The sequence below is a fragment of the Mustela nigripes genome, chromosome 13, assembly GCF_022355385.1.
Source record: "Mustela nigripes isolate SB6536 chromosome 13, MUSNIG.SB6536, whole genome shotgun sequence".
Classification (NCBI taxonomy): domain Eukaryota; kingdom Metazoa; phylum Chordata; class Mammalia; order Carnivora; family Mustelidae; genus Mustela; species Mustela nigripes.
The window spans coordinates 114,551,654-114,575,411 of NC_081569.1; the positions used below are offsets into that span (position 1 = coordinate 114,551,654).

Genomic DNA, 23,758 nt, shown 5'->3' on the forward strand with positions numbered 1-23,758 from the left:
ACAAGCCTCCTAGTCGTGGATTCTTTTGAGTCCCTGGTGTTACGTGTAACCTCTGGTGTTTCTACTTGGTTTCTTATTCTTTCATTCAACAAATATTTACTGAGAGTCTCCTAAGTGCCAGGCTTGTTATGATCACTGAGGACCCGGCGACAAGGAACACGATAAGAGCTCAGCCTTGCCTTGTGGAACTCACATTCTAATGGTCCTTAGCCTCTTTCTTAGAGAGGTTCCCTTCAGGGGGAGGGAAAGCCTCCCCAGGAGGCACAGGTTTCTAGGTGCTGGGAAACTGTCACCTCTGCTGGGAGGCAAAGTAGGTGGCCCCTCCACCCAGCCCTGGTTGGTAGTCCCCATGGCCAGAGCCTTGAAGGAAAGACTCTTGGGGAAGGTGCCTGGGATGAGCTTGGCCCACTGGCAAGTTCTTTTTTTATTTTTAATCTAAATTCAATTAGCCAACATAGAGTACATCATTAGATTCGGATGTAGAGTTCAGTGATTCATCAGTTGTGTATCAGTTTTGCTCATCACATCACGTGCCCTCCTCAGTGCCCATCACCCGTTGCCCCATCCCCCACCCACCTCAGCAACCCTCGGTTTGTTTTCTGCACTTAAGAGTCTTGTGGTATGTCTCCCTCTCTGATGACTTGCCATTCACGTTCTTGATCCCACTGCCTGGTACCTTTGTGGGGTCCCCCAGGTCCAGGTGAGAACTCAGATGGTCAGGCCACTGAGAATTTGTTCATTGGCTCGCTGTCCCTTGAGTTCAGTTCCAGGCATGGTCCAGGAACGCAGCTGGAAGCAGAGATTTCCGCATGTGCACACAGAGGTCTCTGGGCCACATCTGAGCCCCTGTCTCCAGCTCAGAGCACCACGCAGCTCCTGGGGGAGAGGCCAACGAATCCCCACTCTCGGGTCCTGCCGTACCCAATTCTGTGCCAGCTGAAGGAAAACAGAGATCCAAGAGCTGCTTATTTGAAAGTCTACATGGAAAGGCAATGGAGCTAGAAGAGCTACGACATTTTGAAAATGAAAAATGAAGTGGGAGGTATCACTCTGATTTCTTTTAAAAACAAAGAGAGCTTTCATGCTTTACTCCCCCATGACCCTTGATAAAGTTTCAATTCACGCTTCCCTGTGTTCTTCCGAACAAATGCTGTGACCTTTCCCTTTTTAAAAATGTTTGTTTCATTTCTTTTTTCTTAAAAAAAAAAAAAAAAGACTTCTTTTTTTTAGAGTAGTTTTAGCTCCACAGCAGAATTAAGAGGAAAGTACACAGATCTCCCATACAGCCCCTGCCCCCACACAGGCAGAGGTGCCCTACTATCAATGTGTACGCCAGAGTGACACATTCATTATAATCAGTGAATCTTCACTGACCCGTTGTCATCACCCAGGACCCATGGTTTACATTAGTGCCCACTCTCGGTGCTGGCATTTCTTTGGAAATGGACAGGTGTATAATGGCACATGTCCACCATTTCAATATTACACAGAGTATTTTCGCTATCCTAAAAATCCTCTGTGCTCTCCAGTCCTGGCAACCCCTGCTCTTTTTACTGTCTCCATAATTTTGCCTTTTCTAGAATGTGACGAAGTTGAAATCATAATACCCTGGTGAAGACCTACAGTGCTCTAGTACTCAGTACAGTGTGGTGTCGGCCAAGGGATAGACACAAAGATCAGTGGAGCAGAGTAAGGAACCCAGAGAAAGGCCTGCCCAAGGCTGGCAAACTGATGGGACAGAGACAGAAAGCAGTTCTGAGGAGGATGGCACTGTAGTGACTGGATATCTGTAGGCAAAAACAAAAACAAGAAACCCCAAGCCCTCAACCCAAACCCCATTTTCTTACGCAAAAATGAATTCAAAGTGGATCTTGGACTTAAATGTAAAATGTAAAACTATTAAAACTTTTAAAAGAAAATATAGGAGGAGATTCTCAGAAATCATAGGTAGATGAGTCTAGAACTTTTTTGTCTTAGAACTATAATCACATGATCCCCCAAATTTAAAATTTGTGAAATCTGACCTCATCAAAATTAAGAACTGGCTCTGAAAGATCTTGTTCAGAGAACAAAAAAAGTACAGACTGGGAGGAAATACTTACCAACCACATATCCAGTGTAGGACTTCTATCTGGAACATGTAATGAGCTCTCAGAAACTCAACCTGTTGAAAAGCAGTTCCATTTAAAAATGGACAAAATCCATGAATAGACATTTTACCAGAGCTCAGATGCAGAAGGCAGATACACACATCAAAAAGATCTTCAACATCATTAGCCATAAAGAAATGCCAATTAAGATCATGAGAGGATATCACTACACACCTACTAGAATAGCTAAAATTAAGAAAAAAAAAATTAGGGACAATACCAAATGGTGGTAAGGCTGTGGAGAAACTGGATGTTTCACACATCGTTGGTAAAAATGTAAAATGATACACCCTCCAGGAGATATACTTTGAAAGTTTGTTTACAGAGTGAAAAACAAAACAAACAGTTATCCTATAATCTAGCCATGGTACTCCCGAGCCTTTATTCCAGACAAATGAAAACTTGTGTGTACTCAAGAACCCAAATGTGGATGATCACGGTAGCCTTATCTGTGGTAGCCGAAGAGGAAAACCACTCAGATGTCCTTCTGTGGGTGAAACACAGCTCGGTGCCTCCACCCCGTGGAACACGATCTAGCGGTAAGAGAGCACAAGCCATCCGTATGTGCAAACCACGACTTGGATAGACCTCAAAGGCATTATGCAGAGTGAGAGAAGCTCGTTTCAAAAGGTCACTTCCTGCATGATTTCATTTAAATAACATTCTAGAAAAGACAAGATTGTAAAGATGGGGAAAGGATCAGTGGTGGCCAGGGTGAGAGATGGGGTGGAGGAGGGCACGTGTGATGATCAAGGGGCCGTAGAGGGAGATCTTCATGGTGATGGAATAGTTCTGTCTTTTAACTGTGGTCACACGAATCAGCACGTGGATAAAGTTGCATAGAAATACCCCCCTCCCTGACACACATACACACATGAGTACCCGTAAAACTGGCGGAATGGGGATGAGGTCCATGGATGACCCCCCTTCAAAGTCCTGACTCTGATATTGTACAACAATGAGGTGACCTACATATTTGTAGGTTGCCTATGTATTTAGGTTCGCTATGATGATGTTACCATCAAGGGAAACTGGGCAAGACGTACATGGAACTTTCCTGTATTATTTTTGCAGTTTCCTGGGAATCTATCATTTTTTTCAAAATAGAGTTAAAAAAAACTAGCCCACTTCTCTTTGTGAACCCAGCTCGGAACTGACTCTGCTGATGGTGGTTCCTCATCTCCCTTCCTCCCCCTCTTCCCCCCCTCCTCTCCCTCCTCCTCCTCTTTCTTCTCTTCTTCTTCCATGTCTGGTCTATTTTTTTCACCAGCATCATGTTTTTGCTCTTATTCAGGGGAATGTGGAGCTTGAGGATGTAGGGAATTGTTTGCAAAAAAACAGCTTTGAGCTTGTTTCTACTTCTTTGGGGAGGGAGTGTGCAGGTGGGTAGATGGAATGTAAAACACTGATCTCTTGCTCTGGAAAGGACCCAAGGTGCCCAGATAACCGCTGTTCTCAAAGGTCAGGATTAGGAAAGCTCATACTACATGTCTGAGCCTCATTGTTCCTGGGACATGCATCTCAGGAAATGTTGACTAAAATTCCATCCTCCTCCTCACATGATTTGGGTCAGGGTCTTAAGGGACTTTTGCAAAAGGCACCGGTGTCTCCCTGTGATGCCCAGAATACATCACTCCAATTTCCACACTGGGTCCCTGAGTCACAAGCTGAGGGGGCTGGTGGCTCTGGCATAAATGTGGTCCCGTCAAAACCAAGAACCTTCCAGTACTTCTGCCAGGCTGAAGTTTCTCTCCATGTCTTTGTAAAAGACGACCAATGGCGGTCTAAAATAATTCACGAGGGAAGTGGCTGGTGATGGACATGGCTTGGGCAGAGCCCAAGAATCGAAGGGGGCTTGGGATCGTGGAGAGACCTTCCGAATCTTGGGAGGGGGGAATTTCTTTTTTCCTCATTCTCCAAGGCTCCTCAGTCTCAGAGACCCCAAGAGCTGCCATTAATACAGATTCCTCCTCTGGCCCCTTTGACACATTTGCTTTTGAAGGACCTGGAAGAGAAAGCTCTTTGTATGTGGTCAGAATAAACTCATTGTATACCCAAACAATTAACTCCTCGTGGACTCGCCAGCCCCTTGAAAGGCCAGGCCCTGCTTCCCTGGACCTCTTGGGCTCTATTCAGTCCCTTAAGCACACCAATGTTTTTGAGTTTTTGTTTTGTTTTGTTTGTTATTCTGAAAAGTCTTTCGCTGAGAATAGTCAGAGCGGATCAACATTTGTCCTCAGCCTGCATTTATCTCCACTTGCCAGAGAATGTCAATCAGGAATCAAAAAGCCAAACAGAGGAGGCTTTGAACGGTGTCATCAGGGGTCGAAGTGACTTCCAGCTGTCTGTGCGTGGGCCAGACCTTCTCGCAGGGCAAGGAATTGTGCTGTCACACAAACCCACTGTCTGGACAGGCTCTCGGAACCCATGCGGGGGGTGTGGCTTTGTGGGGCTGCACCTTAAGGAAGAGACAGGGTTGGGGGTTGGAGAAACTGGAAGGCCAAACTCCAGGATCCTGGGCCTGGGCAGTTTCCAGAGCTGCTCCCTGCCTCTGGGCCCGGAACAAATCACTTTCTTCCTCTGTGACGCCATCTCTTTTTATCTGCCCAGTGACGTCCTCTGTGCTGGCCATTGGTGAGACTAGATGAGGAAAGCCACCTGCCTCAAATGGAGTGTTGCAAAACCAAAGTGGTCTCATTATTGCAGATCTTGACATCATCCTTGAGAAATTCTTTCAGCTTTGCCTCATTCATTTAGTCATGAATGTAAGCTTGCCTTTTTTTTTTTTTTTTTTGCTTTTATTCCCCCTCCCCGCCACTATTTCCGAATTTACATTTTTCTCCCTGTAAGAAAAACGATAATCTTCGAATTGGCGTTTGCAGTGGCCTCTCCTCTTCTTGTTCTGGAAGAGTGTAGTGGTGTTAAAGAGGACTAACATCCTACTATGTGAGGTCCAAAAGCACCACCAACAATGAGCACGAGATATCACATCACCATGAACTTACATGTCAACTGAGATTGAGATACATTTTTCTTTAAAATATGTGGGAGTCTCCCTGCCAATTAAGGATCACTGAAATAATTTAGCAGCTGCTGCCTGAGGTTGAATCTGAGATGACATTGGTACTCTAACAGCTTTACTGAAGCATGATTATATACCATAAAATTCACCCATCATAAACATACAGTTCAATGAGTTTAGCACATTTAGAGCATCGTGTAGCCATTACCAGTGAACATTTCCATCACTCCAAAAGGAAACCTTGGACCGGCTTCTGGTTACACCCCACTGCCTCCTCCAGCCCTGGGCACCTGCAGATCTGGACTCTATAGACTTATCTTTACTAAGCTTTTCATCTAAGTGGAATCCTACAATATGAGCATTTGTACATGGCTAATCTTTCATTTAGTCTAATGTTTTTGAAGTTTATCAATAATGTCACTTGTATTCGGAATTCATTATTTTTCGTCGCTGCGTAGTATTCCATGATAGGGCCCTATCCCCATCTGTGGCCTGTTCACCAGTTGACAAACATTTGGGTTGTTTCCAGTTTGAGGCTTTTGTAAGTGATAGTGCTATGGATCTCTGCACACATGTCTCTGGGTGGACATGTTTTTCTTTTTCTTGGACAGATTCCCAAGAGCGGAATTTCTGGGTCGAATGGTAAGTTTATGTTTCACATTTCAAACAAATTGCCAAACTGTTCTCCAGCATGGCTACTCTATTTTCTATTTCCACAGCAAGGAATGAGGGTTTTTGTCTCTCCACACCCTGGCCAACATTTGGTATTTCCTATTTTTAAAATCTTAGCTATTCTAGTAGGTACATAGTGGTTTTAATCTGTATTTTCTTAGTAACTAATCATGTTGAGCATCTTTTCAGGCATTCTTCAGCTGTTCGTGCATCTTCTTTGGTGAAATGTCTACTATAGTAGTTTGTTCATTTTAAAATCAGGTTGTTCATCTTCTTACTGAGTTGAAAGGTTTACTTTTTTTTTTTAATTTAAAAACTTTGATAGGATTTTAATTTTGTAAATCCAATTTGAAAAATAAGCACTTGGTTAAGATGCTTTATACTCATAGCATTCATACCTTTAAAGTCCTTGCTCCTGAGCTTTTAAATCTTTAGTCCTGCACCTTGTCCCAAGACTGGGGCACCCTTCATTTCAGAAGAAGCTATCACTACCCAGAGAAGAAAAGTGAGGGGCTCAGGTAACCCAGTTTTTTGGATGTAAAGCCAGGATGTGGAGTGTGCCCCCACTGGAGACAGGGAGACTAAGCGGAAGCTTTTCTCTTTCCCCAGGGCTCAGTGTGGGGCCTGGTATTGTCTCAAGGCCTGCCAGGAAGCTGAACTGATGTGGACCTTGGACCCAGGCCTTGGACCTGTGTTTGGTCGAAGGGTGTGCTTGTTTGCTGGGTTGGGAGCCAGGGGCCCAGGTGCCCGGAGATGATGGTCAGAGGGTCCTGTTGGCTTTGGCTTGGCTTCTCATCCTTTGGGCAGCTGAATTTCACAGGTGGTTCTCCTGGCAGCGGGGCACCTTGTCTTTTCTCACTTCATAAAGATTTCTGTCTAGGGCCTCCACTGTGGCGGTCTGGCTATACCTCCTTACCCGTGGTGACCCCGCCCGGCAGGAAGATTCACTGCCCACACGTGCCTTCAGGTGCTTCAGGCCCTGGGCCTGCGTCTGGGCAACTGTGGAGGTCCTGGGCCCGCACAAGTGCCAAACTTTCCCGGGAGACTGGAAACACTCCTTCCTCCCCTGGGCAACGGAACGTTGCTAATCGCTACACCAGATGGGCCGCCCGAGACTGTCATTGGATTGGTGGGAGGAAGCAGCAGAATGTTCTCTGTTACCCTGCTCCAGAGAGAGCTACGGCTCTTGGAATATGGGGGGATTTTTAGTTGAATATTAAAATCTCGCAGGAGCCATTTTTCACTTGGGTTCTCACCATTGTCCCTCCGGGAATGTTTGATTTCTCCCTTTCCCTCTGTGGCCCTGGAGGCCCCTAAAGTGAAGCCATCCCAGGAGGAGGGCCTGAGCCTGTGGGGCCGGACTCCTTAGACTGTGAACTCTGCATCCGGAGGAGCAACCAAATGCGCCTTGCAGCTGCCACAAGCCTTCATTCAGTGGCTGATTGAATTCAGTGGAAAGAGGTGTTAATAGAGTCAGGGGAAGTGATGCTATTAAAAAAAAGTGACATTGTGCGGTTCTGCTCTGTGTTTATTCTCCTTCAGTGACTTTCAGATCAAACTTACATGGTTGTGCATCAAAAGATGCCTGTTCTGGACTCCGGTTGGAGGCAAACGAGCTATCCAGCAAGTTCACTCCTCTCCCCCTGCCCATATCTTGTTCCTAGGGATGATTGTCAGCTGGTGCAGGGTCGCCTCGGCCCCGGTAGGAGCTGGGTCTTGGTGTCAGCCGAGGAGAATAATAGCAGAGTCATGTGTCATCCGACGGTGGGGCTGCTGGCCTCAGCCTCTGGCCATGATTAGGGTCTCTCTAGAGCTCCAGTCTGAAGATCCCAAGGGTGGGGTGTGAGTCTGACGCTCAAGAAAGGGATCAGAACTCTGTGTTTTTCCTCCCTCCCTGATAAGATGCAGGGAAGTCGGCCAGAGGTTTTGGGAGCTCCAAATGGCGGCGGGTGGTGGGGGGTTTGTTATTAAGGCTGATCTGACTGGCGTCTCAGAGACTCTCTGAGAACTTGCTTTCTCCATTGTTAATGAACTCGGTGGAGGGGATTAAGAGGTATAACCTTCCAGTTACAAAATAAATAAGACATGGGGATGTAGTGTGCAACACAGGGACTATATCCAGTAATACTGTGACACCTTGGTGCGGTGAGAGAGGGAACTAGACTTACTGGGGTGATCATTTTGTAACAACCGTGAACACCAGCTCACTATGTTGTACACCTGAAACTAATACCATAGTGTATGTTGATTATTCTTCCATTAAAATAAATAAATACCAGTTGTTATACCAATTATAATAACTGGTATTTATTCTTCTTAACAATAAGAACTGTTGGTAAAACAAACAAATAAATATAAATAAATACATAGCAGTTAAATGAATAAAATGACCAAAAAATAGTTAGTGCTTGGAGAATGTAGTGTTCAGTTGTACAAGATCTCTGGGGGATGGTGTAATCATCCCACTGCCTGAGACCACGGGGCTCTTCTTCCCCTACCCCACGCCCACCCCCGCCCCTGCCCAGGGAGAACACAGAGAAATCTCTAAACTATGCATTCTCACTGGAGGCAGAGATATCAAGAAAGGGAAGTTGACTGGGGGTGGGGGGAGGCAGGGGGACAAAAGAACTCTTGTTCTTTTTTCATATAAAGAACAGATACACATACAGTACAGAAGCAGATACACATGCAGTGTCTGTGTTATGAATATTTCATTAGGAAGGCGATTAGGAAGAAAAAGTCTAAAAATGCTCTTTAGCTGGGCAGTGATGAAAAGTCGAGAGACACTGACCTGCACTGAGATTTGGGGGGATCTTGGTGGAAGTAACCCAGCGTCCTGAAGGAAGGCAAAGTCTACACTCACTCCTCCGCTGCAGGCATTCTCGCTCTGCGAAGAGTGGCCGACTCTCTGCTGGGACCCTGTGCATTAGGACTTGTTCCTGGGAGCTTCGTGCTCCCGTCATCTGCTGTAGAAATTTCCAAGCCAGTCCAGGCTTCAGTTTCTCACATCCCCTTCTATCTTGCTTGCCCCCAACCTCTCCCTGGGAACAGGCGGGCACGGTGTTTCATACTTAGAAGTATTCTAGGGATTCTGGATTCTCTCCAGTTCAGCATACTGGAGAGAGGATGGTCCTTCCTGCCTTTTCTTCCTTTTTAGGGGAGGATAGAGAAATAGCTAGGTGTTTGGGAGGGAATAAGCACAGCCTCTTGTTTGCCTGAAGCTCTTCAATGAGGACCACTAGGTACTTGGCTGGTACCTTTCACAAAAGGGCAGGAAGGAACTGGGGACACCAGGATTTGAGGCCACGAAGTATGCCAGCCTTACCCTAACATGCCTGGCCCAAAGCTCAGGACTGCTAGGGAAGGTACACACCCACCCCCACACCCCAGCTTTCCTGCAGGGAGGACCACGGCTGATAGTCATCCTGCCGGGTCATGTGGGTTGATGAGGAAGGGCCTTCCAAGACCATGACAGTTGAGTTCCCTTTTGTCCCACCCCTGGGATGGTGAACATACACCTGGATTTGTCTTACTGTTGGTGTCTCTCTGTGGTTCTTTTTTTCCTTCCTGTTCTTTCTTTCTTTCTTTCCTTTCTCTTTGGTCTTTTCATTGGGACTTGGCCGGGCCGTGTGCAAACCCCAATCATTCAACAGTGCTGGAGAGTAGATAGTATTTACCTCAATAATGGTAGTCTCTTTTCGATTCTTTTTAACTCTCAATTCAGATGACGGGTCGAAGCCGACACCCACGATGGAGACTCAGCCCGTGTTCGATGGAGATGGTAAGCTCTTGTATCACTTCCGACTCGTATACTCCCAACCATTTTTAGATTTGAGGAACATCTTTCCTTTGGATGTTTGTATAAACTTTATTATTATTTTTTTCTTTTTTAATTTCAGCTTTCCCCAGGTTAGGCTGGGTTGTTTTAACCTTTAAAAAAAATGCAGATCCTCCCAGGAACTGGTACACTCTCTACTTCTGGAAAGGCCCTCTGTTCTAGCCAGGCTTCCTGCCTAGCTGCTGATGTCCAATAATAACACAGCCTGGATGGACCCTTTGAGCTGCCAAGACCAAAGAGCCATGGCTGAGAAAGACAGGCCAGCACTGTCCCTTCAGTAGATGAACCAACACTTACAAGTCCCTTCTCTGTGCCCACCATTGTGGTAGGCCTCTGGGGGACCAAGAAGGAGTAGTTGAGATGAAGCCTTTGCTCTCAAGACAATGGCAACTACTGGAGAGCTTTAGATGTTAAATTATAGGGTCTTAGTTTTTATTGTAGTGGACATTTTGGGGAGAAAGGAGATCACAGTGGTCTGGGGGAAGACTATGTGAAGAGACAGTACCCGGGCTGGATTGTGAAAGGGGAAGGGAAGAATCAGGGCAGTGGGGGGACTGATATGGACAGAGGGGGAGAGTATGGTGAGGCTGAGGTATAGTAGGAAAGTAGGAGGAAAGAGATTGGTTAGTGGACCTGGTTTGACAAAGTTGGACCTTGAGAGCATTTGAGAGGGAATTCTAGGACAAGAGACATAGTATTGCTGGTAGGTAGATAGAGGCTGAATGTCCCTGGGGGTATGAGGGCTAGACAGGAGGAGTGTGGGGTGCAGAAGGCTGGCCTCTATTTTGAGTTTGAGCTGCTCATGGCCTACATTCTTCAGTGCACTTTGCCATATACTCCAGGCTCCCATGAGGGGAAGTAGGAAGCTTGGCAAAATGCAGTTTCTAGAAAGTCTGACACCGGGGTTCGGCTGTCAGTGCAATACGCAGCAAACTTTGAGCAGCTTTCAGCTGAGTGTATCCAGACCTGGATCATGAGACTGGACCGGGAGACGGGAATAAAAAGAAATTATGCCACTGGTCAGTACTGTGCCTATGGATGTCCCGAGCAGAGGCCCACCTCTAGGTAGAAGGACTGACATGTGAGCTCTCCTTTACAACTGGTTATTTAGTGGAACATACATACATGTGTTCATGCCTAGAAATTCAGATGTTTCTGTGATCCACAAATCTCCTGGATTTTTGGCAAGTTGGGGATCTCGAGGGATCAGATGGGAAATGGAGACCATGTCACCTTGGGAGATCGCCCCAGCAATTTCACTGAAGGACTCATCACTCTTGAGTTCAGGGTCCTTCCGATTCTCATACCACTTGTCCATCATGTGACCCAAGCCCCAAAGGGCCTAGAGATCCCCCGCAAGCTCTCTGGTTGGAGGATTCAGCCTGTGTCCATGAGAAACCATTAGGAAGGACATTGACGCACACATTGGACTCACCACTTTCCTTCCCATGTGGAACAGAGTCTCAGCAAGCTGAAATCTGTTGTGGCTCAGTCATTTCCTCCAAAATGGTCTCTGTGGTTTGTTTGGCATTCATTTGTTGATTTATCCCCTTTAAATCTTCTTCCAGGGAAGCAGCTGAGAGAGACTTGGCTTGGCCCATGCTCCTCACCTCCTGGGATAATATTTTTATTCCTGGATGGAGCGGCTCAGCGCCTCTGGACTTAGACCACTCTGCCTCTGAGCAGGGGAGGCCCTGGTTGGCTCCCATGAGCTGGCGGGGAGAGGAGCTTCCGTAGTGAGAAGGGAGAGGTGTTGGGACAAAGTGGATGTGAAATGAGGAAGAAAGCTCAAAGCCTTGATGCCTCAGGCTTTAGAAAAAGTTCCTGAAGCCTGGGGGCTACCCTCCAAGTTAACCACTCCCTTTGCCCAGATTTTCTCACTACTACTTCTTCTTTTTTTTTTTTTTTTTTTTTTGCCCCAGAAATTACAGCTCCTACTCTGTGGATTAAGCACTTGGTAATCAAGGACTCCAAACTGAACAACACCAATGTAAGGAATTCAGGTAAATAATCTGCCTGGGATTGTGTTTGTGCCCGAATCGCCTGCAGTTGCCCCACAGTTGCCCCACAGTTGCTCCGTGACTACCCGCAGTATGGGCTTGGGCAAGTCATCTAACGTGTCTTGTCTTCAACTTCTACAGCTATAAAGCGAGATTAGATGAGTGAATCCCTTCCAACTTTAATTTTCTTCAATTAGTAGCTCAGGTATCATCTTTCATGAGGAGCTGATCTTTTAGCAAAAAATCTTTTGACTGTATGTTTTTCTGTTTTAATTGACTCTACATGCCATGCAGAAGAACTTGAAAAAAAAAAAAATGACCTGGCATGGAAATGTTGGACCACAAGGCTTAAGAGACTTGGTTCTATGTATTTTTTTTTTTAAGATTTTCTTTTTAAGATTGTATTTATTTATCTGAGAGAGAGAGAGAGCAGGAGAGAGAGGTCAGCGGGAAGAGCAGACTCACTGCTGAGCAGGGAACCTGATGTGGTACTCTATCCCAGGATTCCAGGATCATAACCTGAGCCGAAGGCAGTTGCTTAACCAACTGAGCCACCCAGGAGCCCCGGTTCTATGTATTTTTTTAAGGCTCCAAATAGTTGCTTACAGTCATGTCATTTCTGGTCTCATCTTTTGAGGGTCTTGTGAGTGGTCAGGTTTGGTACTGGCTGAGCTCCTTGTAGAAGGGTGACGAGTTTTGGAGGGTGATCAGATTCATAGGACTCTTTCATAGAGTTCGTTTATCATCAATGAAGACCAAAGTCAATAAAGTTCATTTCACCATCAGTGAAGACTGGATGTCCACCGACAGGAAAGTGTATTAACAAAGCCAATCTGTATCTCCATCGTGGGGAAATCACCCTTCTATTCGCCTAAGACTTCATTGTGAGAAATGCCCCTCTGCATAATTTATGCCTGCATAAATGTGGTGAATTTCATTTCAGCCATATCATTTTCTCCCTATGGATATCAAGGTCTATAAACAAAAGATCCATCCCTTTGAACTGATGGGTAGTTTTAGAAGACCTTTAATTAGTAAGTGGGCTGTCATTGAGCCCCTTTAGGTGTATCCATCTGCCAGCTCTAGCCTAAAGGTGGGAGTGGGAGAACTCAAGTGTACCAAGGAAGTTACCCATTTTGATGACCTCATGCAGCATCTCTGGATTTTCTCTGTGATGTGGGCAGGTCAGTACCTCCGCATGTGTCTGGTTCCCTGATTGACAAAAGCTGGAGATAGGGGATGATGGGGTTGGAAGAAGACCATGTGAGTCCCATGGGCCAGGGTCTTGGACAGAACAGTGCCGTGGTTAAAGCACAGGTGTTGGAATCAGCAAAACCTGCAATGGCTTTCAGGCTTCTGCACTTAGTGAGAAATCCAGGCAAGTGAAATAATCCTTCCAGAGCCTCAGTTCTCTCTCTGGGGGTCATGATCTTTCCCTTGAAGGACTTTGGGTAAAGGTTAACCAAGATACTGTCTATCTGGTACTTAACCAGTGCCTGGCTAAGTGGTAAACAGTGAGGACAAGAGAAGCTGAAAGTACATTAGTTATTGCGATCATCATTGCGGTAGGAAAAATGGGAATGTTAATGATACCACTTACAGTGAGAATTCTTCAATTGAAGCTTCTTTGTAGACCCTCCTTCCACCTCCCCTCTTGCTGTTAGACAAATGTGATAAGTCAAAGTGACATGGTTTTGGTGCCAGTGGTCCCCCTATCCCTGGCCCCCACCTCCTCCCAACAGATCTGCAAAGCCTTTATTTAGAGGCTTTATTGTCACTCTGTGACCAGTGGCAGCTATGACAGTCAGTGCTCTCTGAAATCCTGCATCACCCTTTGCCTGGAACACTCACTTGACATTTAGCAGTTGCTTCCAGAAATTGCTTTCATCTACCAGTGGTTAATTTCTCTACCAAGGCTCTAAACTCTGTGAGGACAAGGGCTTTGTTGCCTGCCTATTATATCTATTATAGAATCTAGCTCACTGTGTTTGAGTGCTCTGGGGGAGGACAGAAAAGACCATCATCACCATCATCATCCTCATCATCAAAATCGGAATCATCTTTCGGATCCTGCACACCTTACAGGTGTTATCTCCTTGAAGCTTCACCACCACCCAATGAGATAAGTGTTGTTATCGCCTCCATCTGACAGGTGCAGAGATGGAGGCTGAGCGAGAGGAAGTAACTTATCCTGGGTCCCAGCTAGTAGGGGTGGGGCTGGGGAAAATGATTTATCTTTGTGAATTGAGTTCTTGTGTTCTTGGGCTCTTTTCTCCGAGCGAGCGAAGTGAAGTGGTGATATGAAGCTATCTGATGTTTGCTTCCGCTCAAGTTCTTCAGCTTTCCATTCCTACCTGTCCTGGATAGTTGCCAACTGGATGACTACTGGGTCTTCATGGAGAAATGGTATCCAGGAAGGTACAACCGCCCTCCTTTTGTTGGTGTGACCCAGCCATCTTCATTTTTTTCCTGGTTGGACCCAGTGATGTCTGGAGGGTTAGTGTGTAGAAGAGGAAAGTTCAAGGATAGCCAAAGCCTCCCTGGGAGAAATTGAGGTCAGCAATAATTATCAGAGATCTAGACCTTAGGCATTTTCTGGTAAACTGAGAACTTTCTCCATCATGATCGAGTGGTAATACTCAGTACCTGTTGATCCTTTTGATGGAATTATGTATAAAAAAACATGGTGTCACAAAGGCATTTAGGCAGGGATTGGCAAATGGCCAGCTGCCTGTTCATGCAAATAAAGTTTTATTGGAACACAGCCACACCCACTTATTTACCTATCACCTATGGCTGTTTGGGGGCTGGAACAGCAGAGCTGAATAGTTGTGACAGAGACTGTCTGGCCTGCAAAACCTAAAATGCTTTCTATCTGACACCTTACAGAAAGCAATTTGTTGGCCTCTGGTCTGTGGGTCGGAATTAGAAGAATCTGGACGGGAATGTGTGCATGGGGGTGTCTTTCTCCTGATGCCTGGCCCCTCTCATAGACCAGGCAGAAGTAGGGGCCATGCCTTGGGAGATGTTTCCAAACATGCCCACGGAAGCCTGCATCGTCAGCTCAGGAACTTGGGGCAGCTCACGTGGCCCTGCCCTGTCCAACATGAACCTTTGCCGAGCTTTGGCATTCTGTCCTGGTGTAGTCTCTCACAAATGGATGCCGGGGAGGCTTCCTGCCGTCTGGCTTTTGTGGGCAGAGCTAGGGATCATTTTTATACAGAAGTGGTAAACCTCGTAATGGCATCAGCATGGGCTTTGGTATCAGACAAACCAGGAGACCTGGCTTCCCGTGCTGGCTTCCCGTGAGAGGCTGAGTGACCTTAAGAAAGTTCATTAGTTGTGAAACAAGGTTCTGTGTGCCTTGCAGGGTTTTTCTGAGGATTCAATGATATATGTGAAATGCCTAACACAGAATTAGGTATATCATGAATGATTTAAAAAATAATGGCTACTCTTGACGGAATATCTTTAAATCTTGTGCCAAGTGCTCTTCGTGTTATCTCATGTGGGTTGATGAGAAGTCAGATAACATGTTAGTGATAACTCGTGTCTGGGCAGCTGGCTCTGGTACAGAGTGGAGCCTCTGGGTCAAGCGCCCGAGGCAGTTTCCCATTGGAGTTTGCCAGAAGATTCTGGGTTAGGAGAGCTTCACCCCCCACCCATGAAAAGGGTGAAGCAGGACTCAGAAGCCAGTCTAGGTGAGCGCTCTTCCCACTCTCTCTTAGAGGCAAGAGGGCCATCCTAGTCCCTCCTACCACCCCAAACATCCTTCTTTCACACTCAGACCCTGTGACGCCAGGTTTGTTTTCTGGCCTGGGGACTGTTGATGTTGGAAAGGTTCCACTGGGCAGCTGAAGCTTTGCAATAACATGACACATATGCCTGCAGACTTATCCTGTCTCCTTCTCTCCTCCTGGGGGTGTCGATCCTTGTTTTTAAGGCTTTGTCTTGTGTTCCCCGTGGTCAGTATTGCCTTTTGAGGACTTGGCAGCCTCAGTGTCGATGGGTTTGCCCCTCTGGGCTCCTGTCTCTGATTCTGGTCTCTGTTGCACCAAGAGCTCTCTTGCCTTTGGGAAGACCTGGCCAGCCGACACCCTAGAACTTGACACCAGCCATCCTCTCACACACGAGTGTTGGCCAGAGACTGTGTTCTGCTTTTAGGACCAAATATGAACTCTTGCGGAGCTTTTGGTATCAGAAGCTGGCTACCAAAGCATTTCTTAACATAACTAGAGTATAAGAATCTTTTTAATCATCTGCATTTTATAGAAGAGAACAAAGAGATTAAAGAAATGATGAAAACTAGGCTTTGTCTCATTCTTCTTCCCATATTTCATGTCCCACTGCTTCTAATTTTACTATGTGCAGACACTTTCCTACAGCTATGATTTATAAAAGTCTCTCTCTCTCTCTCTCTTTTTCTGTATGACAGAGTTCTGTGCTTTCTTGTCTGGGAAAATACTCTCAGGAAATAGGGTCGTGTGAGCCTTACCTCTTCTCTTGGAGCAGCACAGTGACGCCCTCGTGGCACATAGGCCCTTTCCCTCTGCTCCGCCGTGGCTGGCTACCTCTTGGAGCCACTGGTGGGGTCCTTCTACTTCTCTTCTGCCTTCCCCATCTCTTTCTTTTCCTTTCCTTTCCTTTCCTCATTAACTTCCTTCATGATCTGATCTGGGATTTTGAGAAGGCCCTAGAACTCGACCCTGGGGGTGAAATCCAAAAGCACTTGCTTTTCCTCCCTTGCCTCTTTGCCTGGCAGAGCTTCCTTCCAGACGTCCCTGAATGTGGGAGCGTATGGGAGCTCTGCTTCCCTGAGACAGAGCCGTCAGCAGGGTTACAAGGTGAAAATCATTTCTTGTAAGTTTTGCCACAAACACAGCCCCGTCTCCTCACACGTGGGAGCGTTTGCCTACCTCACCGTCCGCATGGCCGGTCAGATGTCCGCAGCACCCCTGCTCCTTCCTATCTGCTGGCGTCAGAGCCCTGCTCCTCTCGGCCCGGGGTGGGCCCCTGGGCTGCCTTTGGACCGCTCCTTCCTCACCAGGGAAGCTCCTGCCGGGACAGCTGCGGTGACTGGGATGCGGGGTCACTGAGGCAACGACACCTCCTGGCCGGATCCCCCATCCCCCAAACCAGCACTCCTGGCCTGCCCAGAAACCGCGGGGTGATGTAATGACCTGAGGCCTGGAAAAATAAACAGCTCTCAGGGAAACCAGCGGTAGCCGTTGTAAGCAAATACCCCGCAGCCACCTGGAACCTCACACATGACGTGATTGGAAGGAAGAATGAGTAATCCGCTAACGTTAGCAGCCGAGGACGGGTCTGGGCTTGCGAGCATTTAAAATATCTGTATAAAAACAAACCCTTGAAGTTTATTTCTATAACTGGCCTTCTGGATGCCTGCCCATCTATCTATCTGCTGCAGGTGTCTTGGTCCGTCATAGCCAGAGAATAGAGCTGGGGACAGGGAAAGGTGGTCATGCCTTTGGCCCTCTCCGTAGCAGCAAAGGCCTTTCTCAAGCTTTCCCTCTGTAGACAGGACCCGTATGCACATTTGGAGGCCCCAGAGAGCCCAGCCCCGCATCCATTTTTCCTCGTTTTTTAAAATTAGTTTTCCCAGTTGTCTTGCTCCTTTGCCGCACCGCATCTGCTTTGGACACAGGGGTGTGTAGTGACGGGCCAAGGTGAGGTGAGAGTGTGATCAGCCTTTGGGCCTAGCTTGAACAGCAAAAGTTTTGTTTTGTTTTGTTTTCACTAGGTGAGTTTGTGCAGTTTTTGGTGCTGATAGCAAAACCATGTGCCCTAGCACTTTCTTTTGGCCTCTGCTACTAAAAACCTGAAACTACAGGTCCCTCTAAGGTATTGTAACTGGCTCCTTCCCATTTGCTAGAAGTCAACTATGGTCTCCGCTCTGAGGATCCTCATTCTGTGTTTATTTGTAAAATGGCTTTGCGAGAAGGCGGAGTATATGTCTTATAAACACACTCCCACGTAAGTGTTTTTGGGAGATGAAGAGTGAAGTTAGACACTTTTTAGGACAAATTAAAAACTCTCTCTTCCTCCCACCAATCCCTGCCCCAGCATGTGCCCCCTTCTTCCTTCTTGCCTAAATGTGTATTTGCTAGTTTTTGTCCTTAAAGGACAGAGCTTGTCAGATCAAGGTCAATGAAGTTACTGAGCAAAACTAGAAAGAAGACTGCTTGCCACTTCTCAGTACTTGTCATTGCAAAACCACTGGGAAACATTTCACATTCTTGTTGGTGGAAGGGTCACATGAGCTCACTTAATAGCGTGAGGCAGGAGAGATGGAGCCTTTTCTAAAATTTGAGGGGACGTGAGTCAGTGATGCTCTGGGGGAAAAGTTTAAAAAAAGTGCCTATATTCTATATTGGGATGATCCATCCTCGAAGAAATATCTGCTGTAGAATTTATATCTTGTTTTCCTCCACTCCTCAGTTTCTTCTGTGTGGGAAGGCAGAGGTCGGTGCTTCCAACAATGGTGAACCATGCCTGGTCATTTTAGGTTCCACAGAGAGAAATCATTTGGACAGGCCGGTTGGTTTGTAATTTTCCCTTCACGTCCTCACCCACAACGTTTTGTCCCAGCAGCATGCCCTATTTCCAGAGCCGACTGCAAACACCCCTGTGAGTAGGTGCCCTGAGCCAGCTTCGGGAATGTGGGATGGGCATGGTGACTTTTGTTCTGGGGATGGGGCCTCTGAGCCACAGGATGGCTCTGAAGGTGTTGAGAGGAACAAGGGAGAACCTGGGACCAATGCAATAGCCTTGCTTAACCCCTTCCTAGTGCTTGGGTTCCCAGGGGACGTGGGAGGCGGAGTTTGGGCCATGGAGGTGGAGTTTGGGGGTGTGGGAGGCGGAGTTTGGGTCGTAGAGGTGGAGTTTGGGCCGTGGAGGTAGAGTTTGGGGCATGGGAGGCAGAGTTTGGGGCATGGGAGGCGGAGTTTGGGTCCAGCCCCGGAGCAGCGGTGGGGAAGCGCTCCCAAAGCTGCCTAATTGTAAGGCTGTGGGCCTTGAGAGCGCCTCGTATCGTACCACCACTTCATTTTCAGTGACAGAATAGAGCCCAGGCTAGTCAATGGCCTTGTCCAGGGTCACAGGCCCATCCACTTGGTGCGAAAGGTAAGAAATGCAAGGCATGTCTAAGCAAGGAGCTGACTGTTGGGTGGGGGCATGCCAAAGGGAGGGGGGCAGTGGTACCGTCCACTCCAGTGCAGAGAAATGTTCTATCACTGATCTTGTTTGGTGTTGCCGGCACGGCGGTCATAAAGATCTTAGTTCCATTATTATCTGTTTAGCTGGCCTACCGCCAGCGTGTCCCCGTATCACCTGAGCCTGCGTGGACTGTGGCCACTGCCCACCTGTGGTCCATCCCTGCAGTCCAACCGAGGAGACTAGTTATTCACAGGGATGGGTCCGGAAGCCCAGGTTCCTTCCACATTTGCTGAGAACACTGCTACCTTAGACGGGCTAAGACTCTGGGGCCAGGGGAAATGCTTGGCCTCTACTTCTTCATTTAATCCCCCAGGGACCCTAAAGTATGTGTGCTGTCATAACCCTGCTTTCATTGATAAGGAACCTGGGACTTAGAGAGCTGAAGCAGACTGCCCAAGGTCACAGAGTAACACATGGTGGAGGCGGATCCATCCAACCCCATGTTCCTGGCCCCCACCCTGTGCGGCCTCCAGCTGTTGTTGACTTCCATGAAACAGCCACAGAGCCTTTTCTGTGCCAGGCCCGGGGGTGGAGTGTGCAAACTGGGAGTGCTAGGCTCTTACTCGTGCTTTCAGCCTTGCCAAGGAAGCCCAGGTGTCCCCACACCCCACCCACTCCTGTTCCTCTGACTGCCCTGAGTTCCCTCTGGTGTTTGGGACAAGCCAGCTCCCTGAGCCTTGCTGCCATCCTCACCTGTTCTGGGCCGGGGGGAAGAGCATCTTTTGGTCAGTTCGTCCATCAGAAGGGGTCACCTCCTCCAGAGACCAACCTCCTCCAATGGCCCAAAGTCCATCTGTAGGTTAAGATTGGGTGATGGTACATTTTCACTTCATTTGGCTGCCCAAATGAATGAAATGCCCTTCAGATTAAAGAGATGGGAGAACCCATCCCAGGGGCAGGGCCACCGTTTTAAATGTGTGCATATTCTATCTCTGTTCTCTCTCCTCCCCCCTCTCCCCCCCGCTACCTGCTGCACCCCTGAACACATTTTCAGGGCTTGACTCTGTTCTTTTTGTCGGTGAGGCTGCTTCTCCTCTGACCTGGCAGGGCCTCTCCTCTGGGCCTTTCCTTTTCTAGGCCTGTTGTCTGTCCTCAGATCTGAAGGGAGGCCTGAGCAATGGTTCTCTGCATTCCCCTCTTCTCTCGGGGGCTCTTGAAGCCCCTAGACAAGTACGCCTCGGGAGTCGGCACTGGCCTAGGGGCAGCTCAGTGCTGGATATGACAGAGGGCCCACGGTGGCGGGGCAGAGCCAGCCCAGTACCTGGTGCTTGGAACCGTCCTCCGGGGGCCACTTGGTCCAACCTGTGAAAAAGTGCAAAGTCCACAAGTGGGAAAAATAACCTCTTCACATAGTTGGCTTGAAGCCATAGGTGCTAAAACCCTGTGTGGCCAAGTAAACAAAAAGGGCCTGCTTGGCAATGTTCCATTAATCATTCCTGAAGATGGTGGGTTCCAGCTGCTTGTCCTTCCCTAGAGACCACACCTCCCGCCCTTCAAGACCCAGAAAGTCACTGCCTTCCGACCTGGTCCTACCTGTCCCTCCTCCTGCCTCTGCCGCGTCTCTTCGGCTGGATTCTGCACCCCGAGCCTGCAGCCCGCGGTGTAGGTGACTGCCACCCTCACTCGCTGACTCAGGGAACCCAGAGTCAGGGGCCGCCAGAGTTCTTCCGCCTCTGGAATTTCAAGTTGTGATTTCGGAAAGGTTGTTTTTAACACACGGTTTGTTGTTTTGGGTTATCGGGCAGCATTGCATTCATTTTTGATAAGAGGCAAGGTGGGCGTGTGGTATTGGAAGAGGTTTCGGGCAAATTGTGGGCAATACAACACTAGTGTTTTCCTTAATGTTCTTGGCCTGCTGGACAATTCCGTTCACAGCGAAACATAAATAAGCTGCTCTCACTTTCCAGGCGGGTCACCTTTTATGGCTTTTTTTCCCCCTAAGAAAATCCAGTGGTTGATAGTCTGAGGGTGGAGTGTAGCATTTTCCAGGATGAGTCCAGGGGATAATTATTCTTATCTTGGTCTCCGCAGTCTCAGCCCCCCCCACCCCCCACATTGGGCATTTACTCCGCGGTGCGGGGCCCCATGTATGAAATTCCAGGCTAGAGCAGAATTCTGCCGCTGGAGATGGCACATAGCAGGGATTCAAGCAATAGAGGGGTTCTTGGGCTCTTTCTGTATCCTTTAAATAGAGACTCCACGGTTGTGCTATGAATAAGGAGCTGGGGGCCAGGGGTGGGGGTGGGGAGGATAAGGAAGAGAGCCATCGAGTCCTCGCTCTCGGGAACCTCCAGTCCAGACAAGTCATGGTCCCCAGTCTCCTCGAGGGGAGCAGGTCCTCAGTCCTACACTCAGGAGAGGGAGACGTCACTAAGATTGCGGCCCTCAGGGAAAGCTTCACGGATGGAGGAAGGCCTGATGTGAGGATAGGTTAAGACCTCAGGGCTAGTTCTTTCGTCTTACTATGTCTCCCAGAACTTCCGTGGCCTCTCCAGAGGCTGACTCGGTGCCAACCTATGCCCAGTACCAGACCATGTGATAACGTGTGTCCACCAAGGCCCCTGACCTCCACTGCATCCTATGAGCCCTAATCTCATGGGTCACTCAGGATCCGTGTTAGGTCCGATGCTCTGGGGACACCCTCCTCTCTTGGCCCAGTGTCCTCCATTCCGTCATCTTCCCACTTCCTTTCCTCTTATGGAAGCAGTTCTGGGTCAGGATGGCCTGGGCGGCTGCCCTTCGTTACCAACCGTGCCTCCACTAGGAGGAGAGCCTCTGGTTCTTTCTCCAGGAATATTGCCTCAGTCATCAAGACACCTTCCCAGTGCACATTTCTATGGCCCGTGACTCTTCTTGGTTCTTCTGAGTATGGTTTTCTCTAAGACTGGGTTTTTTTCTTGCTCTCATTTTTCATATGGACCTTGTGACGGTTCATTTGGTGTGTGAACTTGGCTAGGGTACAGTGCCCAGTTTCTAGACCGATAGACTGTTTCTGCACTAGTCTAGACGTTGCTGCAAAGGTTGTTTTTTGTTTTTTGTTTTTTTAGAAAAGATTAACATTTGTAATCAGTTGACTTTAAGTAAAGCAGATGACCCTCCACAGCGTGGGAAGGCGTCGTCCGATCCATTGAAAGTTTTCAAAGCAAAATCTGAGATTTCCTGAAGAAGGAATTCTGCCTCCAGCCTGCAGCATAGAACTCCTGCCTGAGTTTCCAGCCTGCTGGCCTGACCTATTGATTTTGGACTCGGGATTGCAGGATCACTCCTACTTGAATTTCTAGCCTGCTGGCCTACCCGGCAAACTTCCCACTTGCCAGCCCCATGATCATGTGAGCCAATTCCTTAAAATAAATACCTCTCTCTCTATGTATATATATAGATAGATTGATAGATAATATATTCATATACATATTATCTCTCTATATAACTCCATATATATGTGAACTTGGCTAGGCTATAGTGCCTATACACACACACACACACACACACACACATGCATATATGTATATATATTAATTTATATAGAAAGATAATATATATATGAATATATATATATATATATAGAGAGAGGGGTCTAGATACAGACAGATCTAGATATCTGGGTAAAGATGTAGGTCTTTTTTTTTTTTCTTCTTAAAGATTTTATTTATTTATTTGACAGAGAGAAATCACAAGTAGACGGAGAGGCAGGCAGAGAGAGAAAGGAAGGGAAGCAGGCTCCCTGCTGAGCAGAGAGCCCAATGCGGAACTCGATCCCAGGACCCTGAGATCATGACCTGAGCCGAAGGCAGCAGCTTAACCCACTGAGCCACCCAGGTGCCCGTAGATATAGGTCTTTAATTGGTTCTCTTACTCTGAAGAACCCTGATTGCTACTGCCCAGCCCTGACTAACTGCCTTCTTCCCCCCTGCCTCCATCGCTATGAGGCTCCCCTGTTCTTTCTCCAAAGAGTTCACGACGTGACTGGCTCTCGGATACCTGCAGGCCTGGGTTACGCAGTGTCTCAGCTTTTCTCTCTGCTCCTTTCTTTACCAGTTCCTCTTCTGGAAGGCAGCAGCCAGAAAGAAAGACCAGCCCAAGGACCTGAAACTTGAATCCTCTAATGTTTATGTTTGTTGGCCATTTTTGTTTAAAAAAGAAAAAAAGGAAAGAAGAAAAAAAAGGGGGGAAAAACGATAAAGGAGAAAAAGTTCCCAGGACAGAAGGATAAACTCTGGGCTAAAATCAGGATTGGGGATTAACTGAGGATTTAGGTTGTCCATGCTCTCCTTTGCTCCTAATTACCACAAGTAATTGAGAGGCGCAGAGGCAGGGGCTAGCCACAGCAGACAGAGCTGTTCTCCATGCTTATCCTGTCTTGGCGGGACACGCGAGAACCCGTGCCCTGGGCCTGCAGACGGGGTTTAGGTTTTGTCTGGTTCAGCCTCGTCTTTCCCTCCCCTGTCCCCCTCCCTGCCCCTCCCGCCCCGCTTCAGGCCCGCTTTGCCCTGGTGCTGGAGTAAGTGACAGCTTAGAAGGCCGTGTTTTCTGGGGGCCAGAGCTGGGCCGTGTCCTCATTTCTTCCATGGGACAGTATTCTGTCATATTTCTTCTCTCAGGCAGACAGCGGTGTGTTGATGGAACTCAAAGCCCCCACTGCCGGGCGAGGAGTGACATGGCTCTCGTCTCTCTTCCGTACCATCCTGGCACTGGATCATGGGGCGGGGGGTGCGTGAGTATGTGAGAATGTGTCTTCCTGTCTCCGCTCGCCCCCTGGCCGGCCCTGACCGCTCCCCTCTCTGTCAAGTGTTCGCAGATGGGCCTGGCCCTTCTCACCATCAGGCCAAACCTTCTGATGTTG

General features: G+C 47.8%; 1 protein-coding gene and 1 long non-coding RNA gene across 4 annotated transcripts in view; one reads left to right on the forward strand and one right to left on the reverse strand.

The window, feature by feature from the left end:
* Positions 1–23,758, forward strand: part of SMOC1 (SPARC related modular calcium binding 1) — a 148,129-nt gene that overhangs the window by 100,541 nt on the left and 23,830 nt on the right. For all 3 annotated transcript variants that reach the window (XM_059373486.1, XM_059373488.1, XM_059373487.1), the window contains exons 6-7: positions 9,536–9,625; positions 11,605–11,685. In XM_059373486.1, the coding sequence (XP_059229469.1) occupies positions 9,536–9,625; positions 11,605–11,685 (171 nt within the window). The remainder of the gene's footprint in view (positions 1–9,535; positions 9,626–11,604; positions 11,686–23,758) is intronic.
* On the reverse strand, positions 408–16,858 carry LOC132000076 (uncharacterized). The gene is made up of 3 exons (XR_009399170.1): positions 16,599–16,858; positions 2,103–2,164; positions 408–936 (listed from the first exon to the last, which is right to left on the reverse strand). It is a non-coding gene; the product is annotated as an uncharacterized LOC132000076 (long non-coding RNA).